Genomic DNA, 12528 nt, shown 5'->3' with positions numbered 1-12528 from the left:
TGGTGTGTCCCAATACTTTTTGTCCATATAGTGTATATGTATATATACATAGTTGTTATTATTAATAACATTCATATTTGGTTGTAGATGTGCAAATTTACATCCGTGGCCAGATTAACTATATATTCCAGATATTTTTCATGTTTTAGGTTTTAATTCCAACAATCAGACAGCTATATGCCATAAATAAAGGTGAAGCTCTTACACAGGTTACAATCATTCTTATGAGGGGTATATAAGATCAATTCCAGATCTGCCTCATGTATCAATATGTATTAGATGAGGATGTACCATGATGTCAGCTTGCAGCAGAACCAACCCCCTGTGACTGACCGCTCAAGGTATTGGAGACTCTGCAGTCCGCCTGTTATTGGTTGTGCACAGATCTCCATAGCTACATCTGTGTTCAAACACTGTTCACTGCAACTCAATAGAAGCTGTGACATACACCCAGTCACACAACTCACAGCAAGCCTGGAGAAAAATCCGGTAGGTGCTTATTATTTTATTGCAGGTTCTGCTCCAGTATCTAGAATGCTTTGTATTCTTATATATTATTCTTACATTTTATTTGTATTGTGCAACACAGCACAAATGTAGCAGAGCTGAGGTCATCATTTTACAGATCTCATTGTGATATGGCAATATGTCATCTGCAGGTTCTACATTTTCTATCTCGTTGAGTTGTCACAAATGTAAATAATTTATCTGCATAGAGAAAAATGACAAATTCATCTCGAACACATCTGTATTGTGTCCCTGAAGCTAATGCTAAATGACAATGTTCTAGGATTGCACTCCCTTGAGACAAAATGTAATAGAAACAATTGTGGAATGGATATAACCTGTTTGGCACAGCAAATATCACTTTATAGACCTAGAATTAGACACAAATGGAAGATACCATAGCAATGGCACATATAGGTAGTAAGTAGGATGATGGGAGTAGTTAAGGTTACATTATATTGTATTAAAATGTATTTGCATGTTTAGAGAGATCCTGTCTGGTTTTTCTTGGCAGAGAAGAGCAACGGATGTGGGAAGACACGTTACTTCAAATCATGGCCCGTTCATAAACATTAAGAGTTAATACAACAATAAAATAATTCAAATAAAACAATATTACTTTATTATTATGATGATTCCACGACCAATATATTTGTACATTTCTTACAAGTATATTATTGTTACCATATCTGAAAACACTTTAAAGGGGTATTCCCATCTTAGACATTTATGGCATATTCAGAGGATATGCCATAAATGTTTGATAGATGCGGGTCCCACCTCTGCGACTGGCACTTAACTCCAGAACTGAGGTCCCCTGAATCTGCCCCGCCTGAAACGAAGAGGTGGCCAGGATTATAGGAACAGCTGAGGTCACTGACCTATGCTGTTTCCGTAACTCCCATTCACATCTATGGGAGTTAGAGAAAAAGCGTAGCTCAGTGAGCTCAGCTGTTTCTATATTCCTGGCCACCTCTCCACTGATTTTCTGCCCGGATGTGGTGGCCAGTGGCACCCTCAGGTGGGATGGGGTCTGGGGACCCCCCGTTTGGTAGATCGTTCTGGGTCCCGGAGGTGGAACCCGCATCCTGTGGATATGCCATAAATGTCTATGATGGGAATTATAAAGGCTGGAAGCACACATGCAGCTTTTGATGCTGTTTTTCTAACCAAACACAGTAGTGGATAAAAAAGGGAGAAGTCTCAGTCTTTCCTTCTTTTGAATCTAGTCTTGCAGGGGCGTAGCTAGGGGGTGGGGCAGGTGGGGCACGTGTCCTGGGCGCAACTGGGAGAGAAGGTAGGCGGGGCACCGGTCCGGGCGCAGATACAATTAAATACTCCTCCTGGAGCGGAATCCCCACTGACGTCACTATCCATATATGGATAGTGACGTCAGGGGCTCCTCCTTCAAGAGAGGAATCATACCTCCCAACCATCCCAGACGGCCAGGGGTATGTCCCACAGTCAACTGTATCTGCTTCCTCAGGACGCAGATACAGTTGAACCTAATGCTGAAGCAAGGAACAGTCAGCCTTGAGAAAGCGTGTACGCACATGAAACGGCCGTAGGCAATTCCACATCCTGACTGAGATCTTTCTGAATAAAGTAACCGTGTTGCAAGTCCGGTGAGTGCCTCGATAATTTCTACATGTTTATATCAAGTTGGTTGTGCTTTACCATTCGATGAGTAACTCCGGGGCAACTTGTCTGCAATAATCCATAAAGGAAAAAAGCCATTTGATATACTCCTACCCTTTCAGTGCCGGTTCAGCAGTGCCAGCGTTTTCTTTCTTTCTATTTATGTCCTACTTTAAGCCCTGTGTCCGGTAAAGCCCCTGACGCCACTGTCTATATATGTATACGGTGACGTCAGTGGCTCCTCTGAAGCGAATCCCCTTTGCCGGCACTCTGGCAGGGGATTCCACTCCAGGAGTAGCCCCTGACGTCACTGTTCATATATGGATAGTGATGTCACTGTCCATATATGAGAAGTAGCATTTAGGAGCGGAATCCCTGGCCTATGCTCTGGCAGGGGATTCCCCTCCTAGTGGGAGTCCCAATGGCGCTATCTACAGGGGTGAGGGGGTAGCGCTATCTACAGGGACGGTGGCGCTATCTTCAAGGGGGTGTGGCACTAAGCACTGTGGCACTATATAGGGGACACTATCTACAGGGGACACTGGTGCTATCTACATTGATAGTGTGGGCACTACCTACATGGGCACTGTGGCACGATCTACGTGGCAACTAACACTAGGGGCATCTAAGGGGGCATTATACTGTATGGGGGCATCTAAGGGGGCATTATACTGTATGGGGGCATCTAAGGCGGCATTATACTCTATGGGGGCATTATACTGTATGGGGAAGCTATGGGGCATTATACTGTATTGGGGCATCTATAGGGGCATTACACTGTATGGGGCAGCTGTGGGGGCAGCCATAGGGAATTATACTGTATGGGGGCATTATGCTGTATGGGGCTGCACTAAGCACTGTGGCACTATATAGGGGACACTATCTACAGGGGACACTGGTGCTATCTACATTGATAGTGTGGGCACTACCTACATGGGCACTGTGGCACGATCTACGTGGCAACTAACACTAGGGGCATCTAAGGGGGCATTATACTGTATGGGGGCATCTAAGGGGGCATTATACTGTATGGGGGCATCTAAGGCGGCATTATACTCTATGGGGGCATTATACTGTATGGGGAAGCTATGGGGCATTATACTGTATTGGGGCATCTATAGGGGCATTACACTGTATGGGGCAGCTGTGGGGGCAGCCATAGGGAATTATACTGTATGGGGGCATTATGCTGTATGGGGCTGCTTTGGGGGCATTGAGCTCTATGGAGACAGCTATGGGGGCATTCTACAGTATAGGGGAATTATGCTGTATGGGGCAGCTATATGGGCATTATGCTGTATGGGAGCAGCTATAGGGGCATTATGCTGTATAGGGAATTTGATAGGGCATTATACCCGTGGGGGCATCTGTGTGGGAATTATACTGTATGGGAGAATCTGTGTGGGCATTATACTGCATGGGAGAATCTGTGAGAGCTTTATACTGTATGGGTGCATCTATGGGGGCATTGTACTGTATGGGTGGCATCTATGGGAGCATTAAACTGTATGGTGGCAGCTAGAGGGCATTAATCCCCGGCCAAATTGTTGCCGACGCTCTGCCCGGGGATTCTGCTCCTGGAGATGCCCCTGACGTCACCATCCATATATGGAGAGTGATGTCAGGGGCTCATCTAGGGAACTCCAATGGCGCTATGTACAGGTAGCGGGGCATAGTGCTATTTACAGGAGGGTGTGTGTGGCGCTATCTACAGATGGGGTGTGTGTGTGGCACTACATAGTAGAGAGGGAGGGTGGCAATATCTACAAGGGGGTTGTGTGGCACTATCTACAGGGGGGTGGCAGTACCTACAAGCGGACACGTGTGGCGTTATCTACAAGGGGGCGTGTGTGGCACTATCTCCTAGGTGGGTAAGTGTGGCAGTATCTACAAGGGGGTGTGTGGCACTTTCTACAGGGGGCTGTGTGCGGCACTTTCTACAAGGGGAGGTGTGTGGCACTATCTACAGGGGGGTTTTGTGGCACTATCTACAAGAGGAGGTGTGTGGCACTATCTACAGGGGTGTGTGGCACTTTCTACAGGGGGCTGTATGTGGCACGATCTACAAGGGGAGGTGTGTGGCACTATCTCAGGGGGGGCTGTTCATGATGTCACCATATAGTCTCATTAGCCTCAGTTATATAATCTATTTTAGTCAGGCACTGACCTCTTTATTTATTTTCTTTTAAATTATTGTTATGTTAACTACCTTATAGAACTATATCGCTTGTAAAATGTACAAATGGTTTTATGCTCGAGTTACATTTTTTTAAAAAAGGTGAAAAAAAGGAAGATGTCTCATTGATTAGTAGAGAAGGCAAACATGGTGAGGGGGAAGGAAATGTCGGGAAAGAGGTTCAATGGGTGGGGGGGGCAAACTGAATCTTTGCCCCGGGTGCCTGGAGAACCTAGCTACGCCTCTGAACAATGCCACAAGAACTGCATCAAAAACTGCATGTGTGATTCCAGGCTAAAGGGTTTTTTCAGGGTTTCATTTATTTTTACATTAAAACATAAAAGTATGAGTACTTGTGATAAGCGACTTACTAATATTACTGTTAATACATTTATCAGCAATGAATCAAATGCTTCAGTGTCTCATGGTCCGTGCTAGAGCCTTTGGAAGATGCAGTCACGTGAGGGAAATGGGGGAGTGGGGGTAGTAGTACTGAATCTCCATCTCAAGCACAGATCTTGTAATTAGGACGTCCCAACCATGAACTTGTTTCTGTAGGAGGATGTAGAATGTAACTCTACACAGCCCCTATACTTCTACTGATCTTTACAGGGTAGACTTGAAGGCATAAACCAGCATTAGGAGGGGGAAGGGTCCTCCGGATTTCACTATGAAGCCCCCTCTTCCATGTGTTACCCTGATACCTAGTTACCCTATTAGAAACAACACTCATTTCATGGACTCTATGCGTAATAGGTAAAAGAGCAGTGATGCAGTATAAGCAGGTAAACCAAGGAATGACTAAGTCCTCTAACACGTGGCGATAAATTCTGTAAAGAAAAAGTTCAGATCGACAATATAGTGAGTCACGTTAGAAAGACATGCGTTTATATGTAACAATAATAATATGCTTTTTCGTTAATTTCATCACTTTTGTGGTCGCTTGTCTTTCCGACCAACAACTCCACACCTTCTGCCTTATCTGCTGACAATGAGCAAATGCCTATTTACACGAAATGTAACACCGACAAACGATCATTTTTAGGTCGACATAAAAGATTAGATCAATGACAAGAAATTTTGCGCTGATAGTGCAATCGCTGCACATTTTAACCCTGGCTAACAATTGCAAAATTTTACTCAAAATTACGATATTTTACACAATAACGCCCCATCTAAAAAGCACTTAACAGAGAATTAACAGATTTCGGGTGCATTTACTTTTTAGAGCAGATGTAAATATTCAGGCTTCTTGTTTTACAACAGGGTAAAATGGATTCTGAGGAAATGTATATTGCAGCTCTTAAAGAAAAAGCCTGTGAGCTGGTAGAAGCTGCCATGAAGAATGCCCAGGAATGCCTAAGAAACCTACAGACAGTGCAAGGAGAGGAATCCCCTAAAGGTAAAAGTGAAACCTGCCCAATTCACCTGCACATAAAGTATCTATTGATCAGTACAATAATACATATCATGTCTTTTTCAGAGCAGGAGTATGAAGTGAAAAATATTCCATGGCTCTCCTGTCAGGACTTCACTGTGGAGCTGGGCAAGAAGCAAATTGAAGAATATGTTTCTGTAAGATAGACAAATGGAAGATATATAAACACACATTAAAGGGGTTTTACAGTCCCTTAAAATTGATGGCCTATCCTCGGGATAGGCCATCAATAGCTGATCGGTGGGGGTCCAACTCCCAGGACCCCCACCGATCAGCTGTTTTGAAGGGGGTGCAGTGCTCGTACGAGTGCGGCTTCCCCTTCATTTCTACTTGCTCACTGTGAATCGTCGACACAGATGTAGCGGCGATTCACAGTATTGCAGCCTTCTTCCATTCACTTCAAAACAGCTGAACACCAAAATGTCTTAGTACAATATACTCCTAAAGTGTAGCACACTTGGTGCATCGCTAAAACTGCAGTACAATGACTTTAATGCAAAAGTAATAGCTCAGGTCTGTAAAACACCATCTTACTGCAATCGTCCAGCCACTAAACTTGTGTAATTTATATGGCAACTAAAATCTGCACTTATTTGCCCCTACTTAAAGGGTTTTCTCACTTTATACAATCCCTATTTGTTAGAAAAGTCCCCAGATCACAAAGTGTCCCCCTGCTGTGACCCCCAGTGATCAGCTGTAATCTGTTTGGAAACCTGGCAATAAGTGTTCAATTTCCCTGCAGCGCCATCACAGGGGAAATTAATTATTATGCCCATTCAAATAAATGGGATGTTTGCAGAACAGGACAGGTCCTCCAGAACGACAAACACTATTTGTAATAGCTCTCCACTCTGGCAAGGGATGAGGATCCTGAACAGAGGACCCCCTTTATTAACTTGTAATTCCCTATTAGTGTATATAAAAATGGGTTTTCTAAACTGGACAACCCCTTTAATAAGCCTATAAAGCCTGATAAACCTATAGCTGGTGGCAATGACGGGCTTAGTCTCATTAATACATTGTGTAACTGCTAGATAAAAAAGGCTGTTTAAAGCCAAAATAGCTGAAATTACTGCGTTTTAGAATATTTGGTCAGCAGCAGGTCCTGTTCAAAAATTACAAAATGGAGAGAAAAATTAAGGCTTCGATCAGAGGGCCCCATTTATTAGATCAGCCTGCCCTAACAGAACCAGACACTTTAAAAAACGTAATCTTGTTCTCTGTTAATGCGAAGTGAAAACATGGATGCCCAATGACTGTACAAGTCTCCCTGTAGGACTTTGTTTTTCTCTCCATTTATATTCGGTTGTTGAGAATAGTTGAGTGGGGATAGAGTTGGGCTCCCGGTAGTGAGATTCTCTCCCTGTTGTGATCATCAGGACTTGGAGAGCCCACTATATGATCAATATGACATCAGACAACCTTGCTAATAGTGATGCTGGCTGTATGAAAAACACAGTGATGTGCGAGAAACATCTTTGTGAAGGGTATTTTACCAACTGTTATCATTTGCATTAGGCAAATAGAAATAGCCAAAACAATGAATCATAGAAACTACCATATGCCTTGTGATTAATACTTGTGACTTTTCAGAAAAATCTGTCATATGTGTGTAGATGAGGAATATCATTATTTCTGGTCATTATATGTCTTGTATTCTAAATTTTTTAGCTGTTTCCCCTCTGCAGGCTTTATCTCTAATTATCAACTTTACCTGAAGTAGTGGGTAGAGCCTAACTTATATCATGTCTTCTATAAACTGCACACAGAGAAGAGGAGACTCCTGCTCTCCTATATCTATCTATCACATATATAGAAGCAGCAGTAACATGGAGGACATCATACAGCAGTAATGAGCAGTGTAGCTGTGAATCCAGCACTGGGGTGACATATAACACTTATTAGAAGCTGCAGCAGCAGCGTCTGTGTCTGTCTGCCTCTCTTGCTCTCACTCTACTCCTGCTCCCCCTCCCCTTTCCATAGACTTTTAAGGCCACTGTAACCTGATCCCTCAGTGAGCTGATAGTCTGTCTTGTCTTGAGGAGATGGAGAAAGCATTAAATTCAGAGTGAAAGGGGTTTTACACAAGATAATTTTCGGGCAGACGAGCGTTCATACAATGCTCATTGCCGATAATTGCCCTGTGTAAACAGGGAAACGATCAGCAGATGAACGAGCAAACGCTCGATCATCTGCTGGTCGTATCGTTTCAAAAAAGTGAAATATTATCGTTGCCGGCAGCACATTACAGGGAGGTGCGCTGCCGACAATAATAATGTATGGGGACGAATGATCGGAGTAACGACCACTCGTCCACATCCGTAACTCCGTGTGACAGGAACAAACGAGCGCCGATCAACGATATCTCGTTGATCGGTGCTCGCTGCAGCGGCCGCTTATCGGCCGGTGTAAAAGGGCCTTAAGTGAACAGTTTGGAGGGATAATATTACAAAGCTTCTTACATTCGCTTGCACTAATGATTTATGCAGAGTTTGTTCAAAGTGTAGCGCTTATTTAAAGTAATCTTTTTTGTTCTGAACAGACATGGGAATTCCATGAGAGCTGGTTGTACTGTACAGATTTCCTGAGAGAAGAAGAGACAGAGTTCAGTAAACTATTCCATTATAGGATGCGATGGAGTATCCCAACCTGTAGGAAACCAATTCCCAGGGCAACTGCCTGCATCTACTTTACAATGAAGATCTCAAAAATTAAACCTCCAGTAAGTATCAGTCTACTACTAAACGAACTGTGATCACAAACGTGAAAGCTAAAAGATGCCAAAAAGAGTGCCATGACGAGGCCATAGGCCAATTGACTATGCGAACAGGTCACAGAACTCACTTCACCTTGTATTACATCTCCAGCCACAGCGTGCCCCTCATACACTGCAGCATGCCCCTTTAAGGCGACAGCTATTCCTCCGGACTCCACCATAATGTTGGCCAAGTGTGCATGTTTTTTCAATGGGTAGAGGAGATGCTGCTGCCAGATCTCTCAAGCAGCGGCTTATGTCACACGGGCACAAAGGATCGGGCATGATGAAATCCATTTCCCCCAACATCTGCCGTCCTCTCCATACGTATTAGATAATAAGCAGGTTCAGCCGACATATATCTAATGTGTATGGCCACTTTAGATGTCAGTCCAAAGCTGCAGCGGATAACCTTTTTAACAGATACATTTCAGTCACCACTGCCTGTTCATTGAATCACCAATTTTGCGGTTGGTGGAGCGTTGCTTTCCTTGATTTATGTCATGGTTTGGGGATGCCCAGCCTGGGATCCAGGGTATGCCATACCCCTAGTGCATTCAATGGAGTCCACATGAAGCCCACAGCTTTATTCAGTTCTTTTGGTTGGTACTGGAAATAGCAAGCTTTTCTACATGCACATTTTTCACTGCTTAGTTGAGCTCCTATAATGCGGGGAGTTATTTTTTTCTACATCAGATCCCTGGACAACACCTGATGTAAAGACTATGCTTCCCACAATACAGATTACCAGAGCAAGTTCAGAAACAAAAAAACAGGGGATTTCAGCTGTGAAGCTTATAGAAGTGTAAACACTAATGGAACTATTGCCATGGAAGTGCATGCAGAGATTTGTCTTCAGAGTAAGAAAGTGGGTAAATAAAACTTTTGGATGTTAGGAGCATAGGCTAACTGAAGGCAACGGTGCAGGGAAGCTGTTTATAGCTTCAGGCAGCGCCACTTGAGTAAAAATCCCGGCATGCACTTCACTATACACGGATCTAGGTCTAGCTGATTGTCTTCTGTCCTAAAGTGTGATATAGTGGCAGCAAGAGGTCATGGGATTAGCAGCAGGGTCCGTGATTATGGAGGGTGACAGTATTAATTAAGCACTGAATGGAACTATACAAAACTATCTGGGAGCTGTGGTGAACTCTATAGTTTTGGTTTATATGTGTGTATACTCACGCAGTGCCAATATTGTGGGAAAAGGGGGTCCAATTCCAATATGTGACCCTGCGATTGTTACACCCCGGATTGTAAATGCAGCTCAAGATTAAAAAACATTGGAACTCTGAATCAGTACAAGATAAGTAAACTAAATATTTGCAGATTTACTCAAATTCCATCAGCTGGCAGCTCACTCCAGTTTCTGAAACAACATGGATCTGCTAATATAAGTAAATTGTTATAAAAATATTTAGCTGTAGCCATCATGGGTGTGGGCAGGAATTGGTTCGTGTCACATCAATAAGTATCAGAACAATAGGCATCATCCGCTCAAACACCTTTCCAAGATGACTTGTGATTTCTTTTGACTTTGTTTTTCAGACTTTACCAGTTGAAGTTTTCTTTGTCTTTGAATCAAACAGACTTGTTCACAGGTATAAAAGAAATAATTATAATTTTGTCTGGAATTTGAACATAGCATAACATTTATAAGAACAATTTGAAAATTTTCATCTATGCTACATTTCTAAAATTTTGGCACGCTCAAGATATTCATGGTTCTTTCTCACTGCCTCTTCTGGAGCATAGCTACCAAGCAGCGTTGGCATCCACCACTTGGTAGTAATGTACTAGAGAAGGCAGGTAAGACTTTTGGATGTTAGGACAACCAGCTAACTAAAATCAACATTTTGCTATTTATTTTTTTTTGCCTGGTTTTTCACTTTAATTTAACCCCTTCACGACTGCCAAACGGCTATATACGTTCTAACTGCCGATGCCCCGTGCAGTTAGCACATGTATAAACGTCGGCAGCCAGGAATGGGTTTAATGAGTGCAGTGCTGCTTCAGTGTGAGCAGCACTGCACTCTCATGTCTCCAGGGTGACAGAGAGAAGAGCACTAAGGGTATGTTCACACGGCCTCTTTATTGCACCACATCACTTTAGAACGTCAAGTGTACTGTTAGGGCTTATTCAGATGAGCGAGTGTAAACTCAGACGTGACCATGGCCGTTTTCCACGTCTGAGTCGCACCCGTTTTCCACGTCTGAGTCGCACCCGTTTTCCCAGATCCCTCGTGAAAACAGACAAAAATAGGACATGTCCTATTTTTTTCAAGGGTTCTTCACAAGGTCCGTTAAAACAACGGCCGTGTGAACAGCCCCATTGAAATAAATGCAGCCGTGTGACGGCAGTTACATCACACAAACTACATTTATGTTAGTCTGAAAGAGCCCTTACTAACCTGGCTACGGAGCCATTCTACCCTAGAAGCATTGCTTCTATTGGAGAATACAGGCGCAGATACGGAATCAGATAGATCATGCCATGGAATCCTACAGAAAGAACCCTCTGTATACCTCAATATGAAATCACAAGTATAAGTGCTGAATTACAGCGGCTTCTCTAATAGTTTTCTATTTTTATTTCTTTTTTGGTACTAGTTGTCTATTTCAGACAACAAACAAATGCATCTAATTTATAACAGTCTGTTTGAATGCTTTTTCTTATAACTTTTGTTATACTTTCTACAGGCCCGGCCAGGCAATATTCAGAGAAAAATGGCTGAAGGATATTATTGAAAGCAAGTTGATAATGATGAACCGTATTACATTTTAATTGATTGCGCCACTCAGTAAACCCTTTCATGCCAAAGCATACAATTTGTATAAAATATATCTGGAGAAAGGTTGGAGCCACAGCATAGAATATGTTAAGCAATCACTTATAAGGCTGTTTGTGCCTGCCAACAGATTTGTAATTTGAACTCTCTTGAAACTTTTGATTTTTTAAATTATTGCAACTTAAAAGGAGTTATCCTGGCCCCGCAGCATTTTTTTACCTAAAAAAAGCAATAAAAACACAGATGAACAAAATGCTATCCGCTCGAACAGGTCCCTTGAGATCTACAAGAGACCAACTTATTCAATTCAAATTTTTCCACCAAATTTTCCACACCCCTTCTAAATTGTACAGAATAGCCCACGCGCTCTGCCTATTCTGCCAAGGAGCGGAGGGTTCTTTTCCATATATGTTCTGGGAATGTCCTATTATTAATAGTTTCTGGGCTGAGGTAATGGAATTTCTTGAACTTAAAGTAGGACTCCTTCGTGAACCCAGAACTGGTCTTTTATTATTGGTAGAAATTATTTATCGCTGTTAGATCTCTCATGACACTCATGTTTTATGCTAAAAAAAATAACTATACTCCTGCATTGGAGGCATCCCGAGGTCCCTACATTGTCAGCATGGATTGCGTTGGTTAATTCTATCCTGCCACTCTTTAAGCTCGCTTATGAAGCACGTGGATACAGCCCTGATACATTTCTGAACATGTGGAGCTCGTGAACCCTCATACTAGCTCATAAGTCGACATTGTTCGGGTTGATGGAGCCTGGACTTTGCTATACTAACACATTAACAATACTGAAGTGTTTAGACAGTGAATAGACATTCCACGGGATGTCTATTCACAATCTCTGCACTTCGTTACTGTTTCTATGGTAGTTACAGCAGAGGAAGCGTAATCTCGTTGTAACCTGTCATCTACAGCGTAATCTCGCGAGATTACGCTTTGCTCTGCTGTAACTACCATAGGAACAGTAACGAAGTGCAGAGATTGTGAATAGACATCCCGTGGAATGTCTATTCACTGTCTAAACACTTCAGTATTGTTAATGTGTTAGTATAAGACAGCACATAGCGATCTAAAAGGATCCCTATGCGCGGACTAAATGAATGGAGAGAAGTGCATGACGCTGATTGGTCAGCGTCATACACTCCTCTGTATAACGCCCACTTGGTCTAAAGTAAAAACACACCCACTTGGGCATTAAGCAACTCATTAG

The 12528-nt window shown here is 42.9% G+C and overlaps 1 protein-coding gene across 1 annotated transcript; it reads left to right on the top strand.

Moving 5' to 3' along the window:
- Positions 1-368: 368 nt before the first annotated feature.
- AKAP14 (A-kinase anchoring protein 14) lies at positions 369-12127 on the top strand. The gene is made up of 6 exons (XM_075835843.1): positions 369-489; positions 5588-5723; positions 5805-5896; positions 8302-8481; positions 10063-10115; positions 11215-12127. The coding sequence occupies exons 2-6, from the start codon at positions 5594-5596 to the stop codon at positions 11297-11299; spliced, it is 540 nt and encodes a 179-aa protein (XP_075691958.1). The 5' UTR covers positions 369-489; positions 5588-5593; the 3' UTR covers positions 11300-12127.
- The last annotated feature ends 401 nt before the right edge of the window (positions 12128-12528 follow it).

Source organism: Rhinoderma darwinii, chromosome 8 (assembly GCF_050947455.1).
Source record: "Rhinoderma darwinii isolate aRhiDar2 chromosome 8, aRhiDar2.hap1, whole genome shotgun sequence".
NCBI classification, from domain to species: Eukaryota; Metazoa; Chordata; class Amphibia; order Anura; family Rhinodermatidae; genus Rhinoderma; species Rhinoderma darwinii.
Note: the sequence above shows the minus strand (reverse complement) of the source record. Positions and strands in the feature narration are given on the sequence as shown.

Excerpts from the sequence above, each read along its gene's own strand:
- AKAP14 (XM_075835843.1), top strand. The coding sequence starts at position 5,594 with ATGGATTCTGAGGAAATGTATATTGCAGCTCTTAAAGAAAAAGCCTGT. Across the intron at positions 5,897-8,301 it reads AAATTGAAGAATATGTTTCT|ACATGGGAATTCCATGAGAG; the intron begins GTAAGATAGACA and ends TGTTCTGAACAG. Across the intron at positions 8,482-10,062 it reads TCTCAAAAATTAAACCTCCA|ACTTTACCAGTTGAAGTTTT; the intron begins GTAAGTATCAGT and ends TTTGTTTTTCAG.